Source organism: Prionailurus bengalensis, chromosome A2 (assembly GCF_016509475.1).
Source record: "Prionailurus bengalensis isolate Pbe53 chromosome A2, Fcat_Pben_1.1_paternal_pri, whole genome shotgun sequence".
NCBI lineage: Eukaryota > Metazoa > Chordata > Mammalia > Carnivora > Felidae > Prionailurus > Prionailurus bengalensis.
In genome coordinates this window covers 30,357,814-30,372,527 of record NC_057348.1, presented here as the reverse complement: position 1 = coordinate 30,372,527, position 14,714 = coordinate 30,357,814, and the positions used below count along the sequence as shown (strand labels likewise).

The window sequence follows — 14,714 nt, the reverse complement described above, 5'->3', positions numbered from 1 at the left end:
TGGGGGTCCTTGACACCCATTAAAAGTGTCCTCTACCACTGTCCATGGAAGCAAAGCTGTGGGCTGGGACTGAAATAGTGAGGGTGTGAGGGGTAGAGACTGAGCAGAGTGATGAACTTTGCAGGAAGTAAAAATTAGCTGCACTTGGCAATGAAGGAGTAAGGAGGAGGAAACAGAAGAACCCAGGATGACTCCTGGGTTTCTGGCCTAAAGATCTGAGCACATTTTGGCCACCAGCCAGTTCTCAGAGCCCCTGAAATTTGTCAAATGGTATAAATTTTAATTAGGTGCATTCTTCTTTATGTTCCAAAGCGGAAATTCTGTCTGATTCCAGGTGAAGTGAGGATTTGGAAGTTGTCCAGTTGATTTTTATAGCAGATAAAGCCAGTTTGGGAACTTGAGTATTTGAATGTTTTTGAGTATGACCAGATCTCTCCTCACTTGGTCCAGTAGAGCCTGAAAACCAGGGGCCTCACTTCCTTGATTAGTGCCAGTTTAGTATGCGGCAATCCACAAGGCAAGAGGAGTAATTTGAGAATGAATTAGTAAGACCACTTGTAAAATCTCCAGATAGCTTTGAGTTATTCCTCTGTAATTCTTAACTCTCCTTTTATTTCACTTTTCTGTATCAAGATTAATTTCCATCAACAGAAGAGCATTTGGGGAAAGGGGAGAGGTATAGGGAGAACTTTCTATGTTGACGTGAAATTTATTCCCTGTAATATACCTGCATTTGACAGAATTAGAGCAAAGGTGGGGGGTTGGGGGTGGCTCCTGGCTGAGCCTCGACATGAGGCATAGGGGCTGGTTGTAGGATTTAGCCTTCTTTTTTTTCTCTCGTGCAGCTTTGGCAGGAGTTTCCCTACCTAATAGACTTCCAGCACATACAAAACTTAAGTCTTAATGTAACATTTTCCAAGGTGCTTTCTGGAATCAATCAAAGAATATTAGTCAAGTGTGAGGAGGCCACAATTCCTTCTGGGAGTGGAAGCGAACTTTGGCTTGCTCTTCCTTATCCTCAGTCACACAGCGCCAAAATCTGTGTTCTTTTTCTGAGCCATGTGCATTTCCTCGTTTATGAGTACCAAGCTTCACAGTCAAGTGAATTAAACAGTGCAGTCGCTCAGGCGTTAATGCAACTCTGGTCTTTTTCTTTTTCCTTAGGTATTTATGGGCCATCGGTAAGAATGTCTGGAAGAGATGGAAGAAGAGGTTTTTTGTATTGGTCCAGGTAACTCTTCAACTTTGTCTGTCTTAAGAGCCATCAGTATTAAAGATTTGGATTAAGGATTAAGATCAAGGATTAATTAATGGTTTTTATTTGAGGTCTAACTTAGAGCACACAGTGCTCAAGCAGTTAGCTTAATGGATTCTTACCCATTGTATAAGCATGTGACTACACTTCAGAGGGACATCGAAATTTCCGCTACCCACAGCACTCCCTTGCGTTGCTTTTCCCTATTTTTACATCACTTTAAAATTAGAAAAATTAAGGCATGCTCGTTATTTTAGAATCCTCGAATGCAGGAATACGTAAGATAAGTGGGAGAGGTGAGCTGCCCGTGACGCAGGGCCCCAGGGAGGAAGCAAGCGTGTACCTGGTTGGGCCATTAGGAACACTGACATTGTTTTAGAAGAATGTGCTATTTCTAAAGATACCCATTACGAAAAAGAGTCAGAATTTACTTAGACTTTTGACATCTCTTTTACTGTTCGGTATGTTTGATTTTGAATTCCCTGGTGTTTGGGGGTGGGGGGAGTATGCCACTCCCTTGATTCATAGGGCTTCCAAAAGTCTTAACTGACCTCCTTTAACTATGTTTAAAGGTCTGAAATATATCTTTCCAGATATACATATATATATATATATATATATATATATATATATCCAAACTCTGTGTCATCCTACAGCTCGCTTTTGTTTTTTTAACATAAATCACTATAGACATTTTTCCACGTTTGCATAGATAGCTCTGGCTCACGTATTTGTAGAATTTTCCTTTTTGAAGGACTTGTGGGCTTCCCCAATTGGAACTATTATTAACCATGCAGCAAGGAACATCTATCTATATATAGATACAGATGTGGATGTAGATATTGGTATTAATAATATATGAGTAATGTATAAATAGTACCTTTGCTCTCTTGTCTATTTAAGAAAAAATGTCCAGAAATAGTGCTGCTTGTCCTTGATAATCTCCCCGCCCTTTTTAAAATTTGGTTCATCTGCTTCTTGCGTCAGGATTTTTCAGTTTATAAGGGCACTTGCCATTGCCTCTTTTTAATTTGCGGTCTCCACCAGAGCATATACACTGTAATTTAATTTGCAAAAAAAAAAAAAAATTTATATATGTGCTGTATTCTGGAAGATGCCACAAAGCAAGGCAACTTGTGGTTTAGTGACTAAAAGTGTTCATGGGGTTACTATGTTCACTATAGGCATTGACTAGTATTTAGAGCCATTCCAATTCTAAATCTTAACTATAAAGCAGCTGCCTCTTAGGCCTGATGGCCTTGAAGGTTCTACCAACCCTGACCTTCTAAGATGTGACTTCCTGTAGACCTAGTCAAGTCTCTGCTGTGCTACTATGGCAAAATGCATCTCTCTGGCTATAAGCAAGAGGTCATTTTTGCTTTTGTGGTTGCTATGGGGTAGAACAAAATCTTAGAATAAATTAGCCCAAGGAAAACGTTGGAATTGTGCCCAAACTCCTAAATAATCCATAGCTAGGCAAGGAGTATATTTCATCCTGAGATACACTTCTTCAAACTATCAACTGACCAGTATTTATTGAGCATCTTCTCTGTGTAGGGCACTTCTTTGGTAGGTCATAGAGAAGAACTATGAGGCCTGATCTTTCACTCCCAGAAGGGAATCTGTCAGAAGTGCTTTATATATGCAAACAGCAGAAACAGACCCAAGCTAATTAAGGTAATAATAACAGGATGTTGAAAAAGCTGAATGAGCCATCCTTACTACGACAGGACCCAGAGCAGTGCCAGAAATCCAGGTGGAGGGAACCCTGGCTGTGTCATCGATGTGGTCCTAAGACAAAGTCTGCTCTGAACATTTTCTACCCTTGTATCTCCAGTGGCCGAATATGAAAGAGAGATCAGTTCCGCTTGGGTCACACACCCAGCTTTTAGCAGGGGCAGGCCGTGCCACTTTGATTTAACAGTCCCACTGGGCTGTCTCCAGTGCAAAACCAGGATGCCATGACCAGAAGGAGAAATGGATGCTAGGCAAGCAAAAACATCTGGTGTCCTCTCTAAAGAGAGGGCATTATAAATGGAGAGACAAAATGCACCAAAAAATACAGTGCAAGATTATGGACAGTTCTCCCCCATGCAGCGCTTCTCGCTGGGCAGAGCGGCCTTTCTTGGAATCACTTGTGAGGTTGCCCGGCCTTTCCCAGTAGATTATGTGCTGTCTCAGGGCTGGTTTGGTTTCCAATTTATCTTTGTGTCCTTCCCTCTTTCCCCCGCCACACACATATACATCGTCTAGCTCAGTACCTGGCATGGGCATCCAGGACATGTTTGGTGGAATAAAGAAGGAAAAGAAAGAGAGAGAAGAAGGACCTAGGCTAGGCTTCAAGTGGTTCTGAGAAAGGAAAGATCAAACGGCCTGGAGAGTGGCCGGTGGTAGCTTCCCAGAGGAAGCGGGACAGGTGGCCCTCTCACCATGATACACAATCTCCCCTCCTCCTCTGAGCTATTGGTCCACTGGACACATGACTTTTCTCTGAAAATCTTTGAAATGATGACATACTTAGGAGAAATAGCTGACCTCTCGCTTTGCAAGCGATTTCAGAGGGAAAAAAACTCTTCAGGAAAAAAACCACGAGGAAATGTGCCCAAAATATCAGTGAAGCCTGTCTGTACAATATGTACTGAACTGAAAAGGAGAGAATGATTGTGTTAGGCGGTATAACTGGAACACAGACATCTCGGGGCCTTCACGCTGAGCTTTCTACCACAAGAAGATATGAATCGCACAGTCGCTAAAAGCCAAGTTCCGCGCTCACATGTGAAAATCAGCAGAGGGCATACATAGCCCGTGTAAAGTTCCACATCTTTCCTGGACAGCTGAAGAGAACACTTTCGGGATTTCAATAGGTTTCACTTACACATGATTCTCATAACTTTCAAGAGCCATTGAGGTGCGTTGGGGACGTCGATCGTCCAAATATAACCTTCAGTTCCAACTTAAATCAGATTCCTCCCTTAACAACCTCTGTGGCCAACACAGGTGACATGACAGCCCACTGTCACAGAGCCCTGTTCACGGCAACAATGTCTAAAAGCAGTTTGATCCTACCTAGAAAATATTGCATTGTCTTTGGATTCTTCCCACTTTTTCTCCTCCATTGTTTAAGTGACCACATTTGCAAGTGTTTTATCACAATGATAACCCAAAAGCTCACCCCCTTGGAAACAACCCCAGTGCCACCATAGTTGCAAGAGCGCCAGGTCTGGCCCAGTTCAAGGGAAGCAAAATCTCTGAGGCTGCTGGAAGAGAAGGATGATGGGACGAGTAGTAACAATCAGCACCCAAGAGCTGCATGCCATGTTGATTTCAGTCACAGGTATAAACGATCACCAGTTTCTTTTTAGCCACCAAACCCTGCCATCGAAACTCAAAATGCAGAAGGGAAACCAGGAGAACTCACTCTGGCCAAATGTGGGGATGGGTGAAGGAGCTGGGGAGGGAAGCAGATTCCCCTCAGCCTGCCTCCCACTCCCCAGGCAGCCTTGGAACAAGCTTCAAGGACATCAGCATGCAAACCACACATAGGAAGTATATGCTACTCGAGTGACTTACTGAATATTTCTTCCTTTCTACTCATGTTAGGTCTCGGGAAGTATTTTTACAGAGAGTTTGTAATACATGATTCCCAACACAAATATGAATTCCATTAAATTTAATTTCAAGGAAAACAGTGCGGAAAACCTAAGAGGAAGAGAAGACACCCAACACCAGTCTCCTCAAAATCCTCTCCCCTCCCACCCCCAGCTCTCCTCCCCCCCCCCATCACACATACAGACAAGCACATAGAGTCTACATTTTTGTCTGTAATGAAGAACTATTAAAATTCGCCCTAAATGAGATTTCCTTTTAGTGTTACTACTTTGGGGGAACGAAAAGATAGATTGTAAATGGACTTCCTACTAGCCAGGGACAAAGGGTATCCTCAGAGGGTTTCTGTACCAAAGCAGCGATTCCCATTTTTAAGGACTGAGACTAAAATCAGAATGGATGTGGCTGGACGCTGCCCCCAACCTGGGGAGTTCTGTGCCACAGACTTAAGTCTTCCTATGCAATGAGATGGTGTTCTCCAGTACAGGCCTGGACCACCGGCTCTGGGTACTATTTAAAATCCACATCCCAGAGCTCCTGGGTGGCTCAGTAGGTTAAGCATCTGACTTCGGCTCAGGCATGATCTCACCGTTCATGAGTTCAAGTCCTGTATCAGGCTCTGCACTGATTGCTCAGAGCCTGGATCCTGCTTCGAATTCTGTGCTCTCTTCTCTCTCTGATCCTTCCCTGCTTATGCTCTGTCTCTCTCTCTCTCTCTCAAAAATAAATAAACATTAAAAAATAAAATCCACATCCCAAGTGCCATCCAGAAGGTTCTGATTCAGTAGGTCTGGCATAAGACTGGGGAACCTGTGTGTTACAAGCACACCAGGAGATACCGTTGCTGGTTGCCCAGAGACTACCTTTAAAGAATTGTTGCCTCAGTGGTCGTTGTCCTTTTTAAAGCAAAGGCTTCCGGGGTGCCTGGGTGGCTTAGTCGGTTAAATGTCCAGCTTCAGCTCAGGTCATGATCTCACAGCTCATAGGTTTGAGCCCCACATTGGGCTCTGTGCTGACAGCTCAGAGCCTGGAGCCTGCTTCACCTTCTGTGTCTCCCTCCCTCTCTGTCCCTCCCCCACTTGCACTCTGTCTCTCTCAAAAATAAATAAACATTTAAAAACTTAAATAAATAAACAAACAAACAAATAAAAAGCAAAAGCTGCTGTCCCCTTTAGACCACCCCATCTCAGAGTTTATGACCCCATGGAGTTGAGCATCAGAATATCGATACAGATGATTATATGCAAATGACATGAGAAAGCTTCCTCAGCCATGTTCCTTTAAGTTCCAATAGATGTCTCAAAAACATGGCTGCAAACTCTAACTGAAAGAGTAAGGGGAAATGAGTCCTCAGCACCCCAAGTCAAGAAGTTGCTGGTAAATTCATTCTAAACCCTGGAAGCCATGGGAAGAACCAAACACACTGGTTACCATTATTAGGAACTCTGACCAAACCAATGCTAATGATAAAGGTGCCAACTCCATAGAGCCCTCCCTAGAGCTCTCCAGCTTGGGTGGGTAAGGGGAGGAATGGAAGTGGCCAACTCATCACCCAGACCAGGCTAGGAAGTCTCATCACTATGATCCTTTTAGTTTAAAAATATTTTTACTAAAAATATAAGATAAGATAAAATACAATACAATACAATAAAAATATTTTTCTTCTATGCCCAAAAGACTTCAGGTCAGAATCAGTTTTTGATTGGTCTTCAGCAACGTATTTCTGAGCCATTTTTTCCCTTTCTAGCACCATACAAACCATAATATTATGTGGCTCTTCTAATAATGCTGACAGTTGCTCATATTTGTATGGCCTCTTAGACTTTGCAAAGTGTTCATCAAGTTGGTCTTTACACCCTTTCTGTAATACAATGAAGACAAGTCTTAACCCATTTCATATTTGAGGAAAGTGAGGCTCAGAGTGGTTAAGTGACGTGCCCATGGTCAACAGCTAATAGGCAGCCAGTGTGAAACCTAACACAGGTCTTCTGACTCCAAATACTTTCCATGATTCCAAGCGCTTGATGGGACCAGTCCCCAAGAGATTTATGCCTATACAATGTTCTAGAATTAAATTACCTTGCATCAGACAGAACCAGTGCTACCCTATTGCTGATTTTCTATGTATAATATAAAAACTAAAAACTCTGCTCTAGCTTTCAGAAAAATCACTAAATCTGAAAAGGATAACATATTGTCCGATAATGTAAAGTGCCTTGGAATATAGTAGTTGTAGCTCAGGAAACCATATTAAATAAGTCAACCCCACAAATGAATTGTAAGACTGGGGCTCCTGGGTGGCTCAGTCTGCTGAGCGTCCGACTTCAGCTCAGGTCATGACCTCGCGGTTCACAAGTTCAAGCCCCAGGTCAGGCTCTGTGCTGACAGTTCAGAGCCTGGAGCCTGTTTCAGATTCTGTGTCTCCCCCTCTCTCTGCCTCTCCCCCACTCGCACTCTGTCTCTTTCTTAAAAATAAATAAACATTAAAAAAATTTTTTTTAATGAATTGTAAGACCTATAAGTAGTTGAGTGATTTTTAACTCTCTCCATTTTTCCCACTCAAATTTACAGTTGCCTTAAAGAACATATGTATTTATATTCTGGTTGCAAATGACACCAACCCAAACTAGCTTAAGTTTTAAAGTGGGAAGAATTGTATTGGTTAGTTAATTAAATTAGCAATTGAATAAAGACTCTTCTGGCAAGGCTAGGTCCAGGGCTCAGGCAAAGCCATCACGGCTTTGAGCCTCTATCATTACCATCTCTTGATTGTGTTTTCTGATGAGCAGGTATCACCCTCAAACAACATTCTCTCCCTGCAGAATACTGGGAAGGGTCAGGATTTACACCAGTTTAGCAGCCCCAGAAGAAAGAAAGCTTTTCTTCTCAGTAGTTCATTGAGCTTTTATTGGCCCTCGTGGTCATGTGCTCATCTCCCTACCTATCACTGTAGCCAGGGAGATGTGATGCTGATTGGCTAGGTCGGGCCGTATGTCCCACCCACCCTACCTCCGGCTAGAGGGGCAAATACCCCTACAGGAGCCATGTGGTAGACTGAAAGTGGGAAAGATGGTGATTTCGTCTAGTAAAATCAGCATTCAGCTACCAGAGAAATTAATGCTCTGTATTCAAACATAAGACACGTTCCACGGTTGTTATCATCGGCTCCATTTAATGAAAATGAAACTGAGTCCCAGCAGAGTTAACTGAATTACCCCAGGTCACACACACCTAGAAAATAGCGGATCTGAGCATCACATCCAGGTCTGTATAGCTCCAAAACCTATTCTCCCTCTACTCCACCAGGTGGCCTTCATGTTAACGTCAATCAGGAGTCTAGGATTTAGACTCTGTGACCCTTCATTTACAACTAAGTCACGTTAAAAATGGTCCTGAGGTGCCTGGCTGGCTCAGTCTGCTTGATATTGAGGTTGTTAGTTTGAACCCCAAATTGGGCATAGAGATTACTTAAAAATAAATATTTTTTGGAGGCACCTGGGTGGCTCAGTCAGGTGAGCTCTGACTCTTGATTTTGGCTCAGGTCGTGATCTCGGGGTTTGGTTTGTGGGTTCAAGCCTCGCCTCCAGCTCTGGGCTGACAGCAGAGCCTGCTTGGGAGTCTCTCTTTCTCCCTCTTTCTCTGCCCCTCCCCCATATTCTCTCTCTCTCTCTCTCTCTCTCTCTCTCTCAAAAATGAATAAACTTTTGTTTAAAAAATAAAAAAAAATTTTAAGTTGAGCATCTTTTAAAAATAAAATTAAAATGGTCGTTGGTCCCAGGAATTCTATTCTTCGTATCATAAAAATTTCTACATCTTCAGATCTTGGCTCCATCAGTCAGTGGTTCCTCATGAAAACTTTCTGTGGCCACCCAACTAGACCAAATTCCTAAGCTCTTATAGTACCATATATCTCCTTTTAAAATACTTGTCCCCATTAAAGTTACACATTTCTGAGGTAATGTGATTAATGTCTGCCTTCACACTAGGCAAGAGAGCAGAAGTCATATCTGGTTTAATACATCTATATATTCCTAGCACCAAACGTATTACCTAAGGATTTGTTAAATGAATGAATGAATCTACCATAAATAAAGAACTCTTTTCTAAAATGGATGTATGTGAACTTTGGGCAAGGGCGAGTGACTGGGGTTCAGTAAAAATAACAGCTGAGGCATTCATAAGAAATGATGGTAAAGGCAAGAAGGTGGGGGGGGGTGGCTAGACAAAATGTATTCTGTCTTTAGTCGTATGTGCAAGGACTTAAGTCTTCAAGGGATAATGGGGTGAAGGAGAAGAGAGAGTCCAAGGAAAAGAAAGCACAGACCCTTTCATCTCGTATCTGAGTGCTAATTGTTAAATATACCTGAAAGTCAGGGACTGAAAGTTTCTGGACAGTTCCTGTATATTAAAACAATGGTTCTCAAGCTTCAGTGTGCTTTAAGAAACATCTAGAGCAGTTATGAAAAATATCAATCCCTGAGACCCAGCCTGACCTGAGATTCTGTTGTTCGGTCTTAAAGAATATACATATTTATAACTGATACCCCACCCTCCCATATGCATGCTCTAATGAAAGTGGCCTCAGCCCACTCTTTAAGAAACGCTGTTAATAAACCGTTTCCTAGTTTAAATAGTGCCTGAAAATAGGCTGAGGGTGGCTGTGTAAATTGGAGGTCCGGCCGCCTATAAACAAACCTTGAAGGCTGTACCCTCAGAAGTCCCAACAGCCCATCTGGTCCCACGATTCCATATGAAGGTATGCACCAGGTGAAAATTCCAAAGATGTAAACGTTGCAGTCCTGTAGCCTTTCTCTCCAAAGAGCACTTTCAGATGTCTGTGGGTCATTTCCGATCATTGGGTCTCTGTTTTCTGTTGTTCTGGGCCAGCTGCTGTGGCAGGGGTGGCCAACTCTCTGACTTGTGACATTCTAGGTCTTTCTGTGCCATCATTACACGAGTGCTCACCATCTCATTAACTTCTTATCAAAATTCAGTTTAAAGAGAATTTTACTGAGGCAGAGAAACATTCATTTCATTGGCAATGCCTTTCACTTAGTGATGTCTTGTAGAAGCTTAAAAAAAAAAAAAAAAGCAAAACATTCCCAAACCTTTTGCTATTCCCCCACCCTTCCAACACGCTAGAAAAACTGAAGTGCCCCCTCACATTTGCAAAAATTGGAATTTCTTCTTCCTGCATTTACTTCCTAAAGTAAGTCACCAGATTCCCAATTAAAATGCTTCTTCTAATAAACCGATTCTAGTTTCTATTAGCTCGAAGTTTGTCAGGACAACTTCTGCAGTATTACCAGAAGAGGGCAGCAGAGCACAGTGCTCCAGGAAGCAGGCACCTGAAATAGAACAGGGAAATCAAAAACCCAAGGTGTGTAGCAATAGTAAATGCATGAATCTTGAAGTGACGCCCTTCTGTTGTGATATTTTTCTGATCTCAAGTTAGCGTCTGCGACGCTCTGGCTAATAATCACGTTAACAAACTACATCATCTCTTGTGTTGCCAGAGACAGGTAAAAATCACTGTGGAACCGTTCTGGCAATATGTATGGTCAGTCTCATGCTGGGGACTCGGGGTATCATTTATTCAGACAAGCAATGAGTTGGAAAGGTCTGGTGCTGTGCTTAGGATAACATGTAAATTTGGACCCCCCCCCCAAATATCTTTATTAGATTATACATACTTGACTTTTTAGAACCAATCAGACTCAATCGGCCAATGCCCTTTGTATGGTAGACTTTGTTTATAAGGAGGCAAATATAACCAAGACGTTTGGCTCCCTAGGCTTACCTTCAGTGGATTTATAATCTAGGAGGCAATTATACCTACTCAACTACTCTATATTAGAATGGTAGCAGTAAATGCAAGGAAGCTGCTTATTTAAATGTATAGATTGAGCATTTGTTATGTGATTGTCACACATAGTATGTGAAGATCTTTATTGCTCAGTTAATCCCCCCAGCAACAATAAGATGCAAGTAAAATACGGACGAGGACGCTGAGACTTAGGTAGGTGAAGCTTATCAGAGCTGGGATGGACCCCTTGGCCAATGTGACCCCCACGCTTGCCCTAGGAGAAGAGATGCTGTTGGTTATTCTGCTTATTGCAAAGAATAATGAACGTCCACTTATGAAAATACTCTTAGTGATCTGGCTTTCTGTTTTCCTTGAAGTCCCTCAAGGCCTTGCCATATAAGGAACAGGTTCTGCAAACCATATATATGCATTGTGAAGTAAGTTTTCACTAGGAACCAACAGAGGGCAGCAGTAGATAAACCAGTCACAGTCCTTTATCTGCCATTAGGACCTTCAGGCCCCAGAGGATGTGGGAGATGGGCGACGGATGGGTACAGGGCTGGAGAGCACCAATTTCTAATTGCCATTAAAAAAAAAAAAAAAGACAGATCTCACCATGGAGGAGGCTAAAAATGTCTCCAGCAGGAATCAAAGTTCACTTCGAAAATGTCTCTCTTAATAAAGGGAACTAAGAGATAAGGGATGTGGCACTCCTTCTCTAAGACGTTTGACATTGTGGATGGTAAATAGGCCCACAGGCTTTTAGCCCAAACCCTGAGGGGTGCTTGCTCTCCCATAGGCACCTTGCAAATGAGCCCGATGCAGAATTGCTAGGTTTCCGTGCTGGGTCTACGCACACCATGGCGACAGGGTCCTGAAGGCCGGCCTGCAGCTGTGGAGCCCTCGCCCAGCATTGGCATAGATGCCCGTGTCACTGGTGAGGGCTGCCCAGGGACAGCGGCCCTGCCATCAGGGACCGAGGCTGGCTCTACTGTGACTGGCACCTAGTGATCAAGGGCTCATTGCTTGTGACAGCATGTCACTTCTGCGCTTGTCTGAGATGTAGGGAGGGCTTTGCAAAGCAACCGGAAGCCCTCCTTCCGTGGGAGACGGGAGGGGGGAAACAAAAATGTGTGGCTTGACTCTGAGAATTGGCTTGCAAAAAATAAAATGGTAACAAGAAATAGTTGGGGCATTAGCAAACGAGCGTCTGGTCCCTAACTGCTGACCAAAAGGCCTGTGCGAACGGGGCAGTCTCAGCCAGGGCCAAGGTTACATCAGGTAAAACCTATAAAATTTCCACTATTTGACCAGTTTTGAGCTACAGAAATGGCAATTTGCATGTGGCTTAGCCCATTAAAATAACAAACAGCAATAATAACTTCCAGCTTTTATCAAGCACTTGGTGTCAGGAATAAATTCTAAGTCCCTTCCACACGTGAACTCATTCAGCTCTCACAATAAGCCAGTGGGGAGGTAGGTCCTCACATTATATCCCAGTCTACACGTGGGGTAACAAAGGACCAGGGAGTCTGAGTAACTTGCTCTAACTCACACAGCCAGCGGGTAGCAAACCTCAACCTGAACCCAGCTACGAAGTACAGGGTCTCAGGGACAAGGACATGGTTGACAGGAGAGGGTTTCTTCAGGGACCGAGGTAACAACCTGACGATCTGCTTTTCCTTCCCAGGTCAGTCAATACACGTTTGCTATGTGCAGTTATCGGGAGAAAAAAGCGGAGCCTCAGGAACTTCTACAGCTGGATGGCTACACTGTGGACTACACCGACCCCCAGCCAGGTACCTACCCACCCTCCAGGCTCTGCACCCACAGAACTCTCCCCTGACACCAGTCACGGGTCAACTCACATTTCCTGGGCACGTCCTCTGTGCCGGGCACTAAGCCGACTTACTAGGTCTTACAGGTGACCAGGACAGCCACAGGCCCTGATCTTATGGAGTTTCCATCCTGGTTAAGTGAACGCCGTCTCAATCAAGGGCTTTGGTTTTACCCAATGGATCTTCATAAAAGCAAACAGAAAACATAATACATTTTTCTCTTCCATAGCTGTGGCATGGGAAACATGCACTCCACCTAGAATGCTACAAAGGACATGACTGAACGGGGAGTCCTATCGGTGCCCTCAGGACTATGTGTGTGTATGTCAGTGTGTGTAGTTTTTCACGAGTGATGTGTGGGCCTGGCAGGGTCTGCGTCTCCACATCTAAGGGAGCCCATCCTGCGTATCTCTGTCTGGTAACTACAATTCAGGGGTAGCTGATGGCACTTGAAAAGAAAGCCCTTCTTTCCTAAGAAGACACCAGTCCCCCAGCATAGACACCCAAGCTCCTAGCCTTATGTAACTAAAAGAACCACACAAATGGTAGTATTTCTCATAAGTTCTACATCCTGCCCCCTCACACCTCTTCCCCCCCCCCCGTTTTATCTTTTTCCCGGGGGGGAAAAATGAATAAAAATCAGCCTCAAAGAACCTTCAAAATGGGGGGGGGGTGCGAAATCATTTCAGCATATTAATGAACAACAAGCACCAACAGCCCTCTCCCAGAGAAGTTTATTTTTATGCCAAATCTGCACAAGGGAAACATTTCCAACCATACTGCTTTATTTGGCCCAAAACCTTTTTTTCTACTCCCATATTGCTCTTCCACATGCAACAAAATACACATAAAAGAAAAACAGAGTTTGAGAAAAGATAGGATGTTAACCTGAAAAGGTGCGGCGGGGGAAGGCCCAGCCCGCCTCGGAAAATGAGCACCTTCAGAATCGCCACCCTGAGTGATTTGGACCAACGCCCACCTCCCGCCTTGGTAATCTGCTTCGGGCCAGAGCGTGATAGGGAGCTGACCATGGAAGGCGAATGTTTCCGCCTGGAAAGCCTTCCTAGTGAATGGAGACTACGGGTTTGAAACAGTTGCACGCATCTCACTGAAAGGATGTGGCTCCTGCGTTAAGAAACCAGCCTCACGGGTTCTGTGATAGTCTGCATTCTTCTCAAACCATCGCGTTCCCTTGAGAAAAATAGATTCCAACTTTCGAGAGACCTGCGTTTTCCAGCGGGAGGCGAAAGGGCCCCACCTGAGAAGGAAATACACTAGCATCTTCTTCTGACAGTAATTCCTTCCGCGCCCGTTCACTGCTCCTTTCTCCCACACGGTTGCATTTGGACCTTACACAATCCCACCAAGGAGACAGGACCAGGACCATCTTTCCCATTTTGAAAAGAGAGAAAAAGAGCTGGAACTCAGGGTCTAGCCCACGTCATTCTTTGGCACTTGCAGGAAAACACAGCGATGCGTACCGCTAGAGCAAAGCTCGAATTGTTATTTTAGCCCAGGGAACCAGAATTCTCTTCCTACACTGGGGAGGGCAGGAGCGGAGAGAAAGCTGTTCTGTACACATGCAAAAGTTAGCCGCGCACATATATGCTAAAAGCCTCTTTTCTTTTTTCCACATTGATCCCACGGGATATCATTTATAAATTCCTCCACCAAAGGTGTAAACGGAAAGTAAACGGATTATGTTCTTGAGAATAAGAAGCCACTTCTTTTCTGCTCTTCCGTGTACGAAGTCCTATGTATTTCCAAAGTGATGTGTGACTGAAAATGGAGATTTAAAGGCTCCCACTTGTCAGAAGAAGTCTAACTCAGAACTGCTTAAAGAGTGCTTGTTAAAAGTAGAGGTTCCTGGGGCGCCTGGGTGGCTCAGTCGGTTAAGCGTCCGACTTCAGCTCAGGTCACGATCTCGCGGTCCGTGAGTTTGAGCCCCGCGTCGGGCTCTGGGCTGATGGCCCGGAGCCTGGAGCCTGCTTCCGATTCTGTGTCTCCCTCTCTCTCTGCCCCTCCCCCGTTCATGCTCTGTCTCTCTCTGTCCCAAAAATAAATAAATGTTAAAAAAATTTTTTTTAAATAAATAAATAAAAAATAAAAGTAGAAGTTCCTGGGCCCCACTCCTAACCTATGAACCAGAGGGGTGGAAGGCAGAATCCTCATAGTTAAATAAGCAGTGTAGAGGGATCCCTATGTACGG

General features: G+C 44.0%; 1 protein-coding gene across 28 annotated transcripts in view; it reads left to right on the top strand.

Moving 5' to 3' along the window:
• The window catches only part of CADPS (calcium dependent secretion activator), a 476,275-nt gene that overhangs the window by 300,567 nt on the left and 160,994 nt on the right, over positions 1-14,714 (top strand). For all 28 annotated transcript variants that reach the window (XM_043587832.1, XM_043587835.1, XM_043587838.1 and 25 more), the window contains exons 9-10: positions 1,165-1,231; positions 12,358-12,466. In XM_043587832.1, the coding sequence (XP_043443767.1) occupies positions 1,165-1,231; positions 12,358-12,466 (176 nt within the window). The remainder of the gene's footprint in view (positions 1-1,164; positions 1,232-12,357; positions 12,467-14,714) is intronic.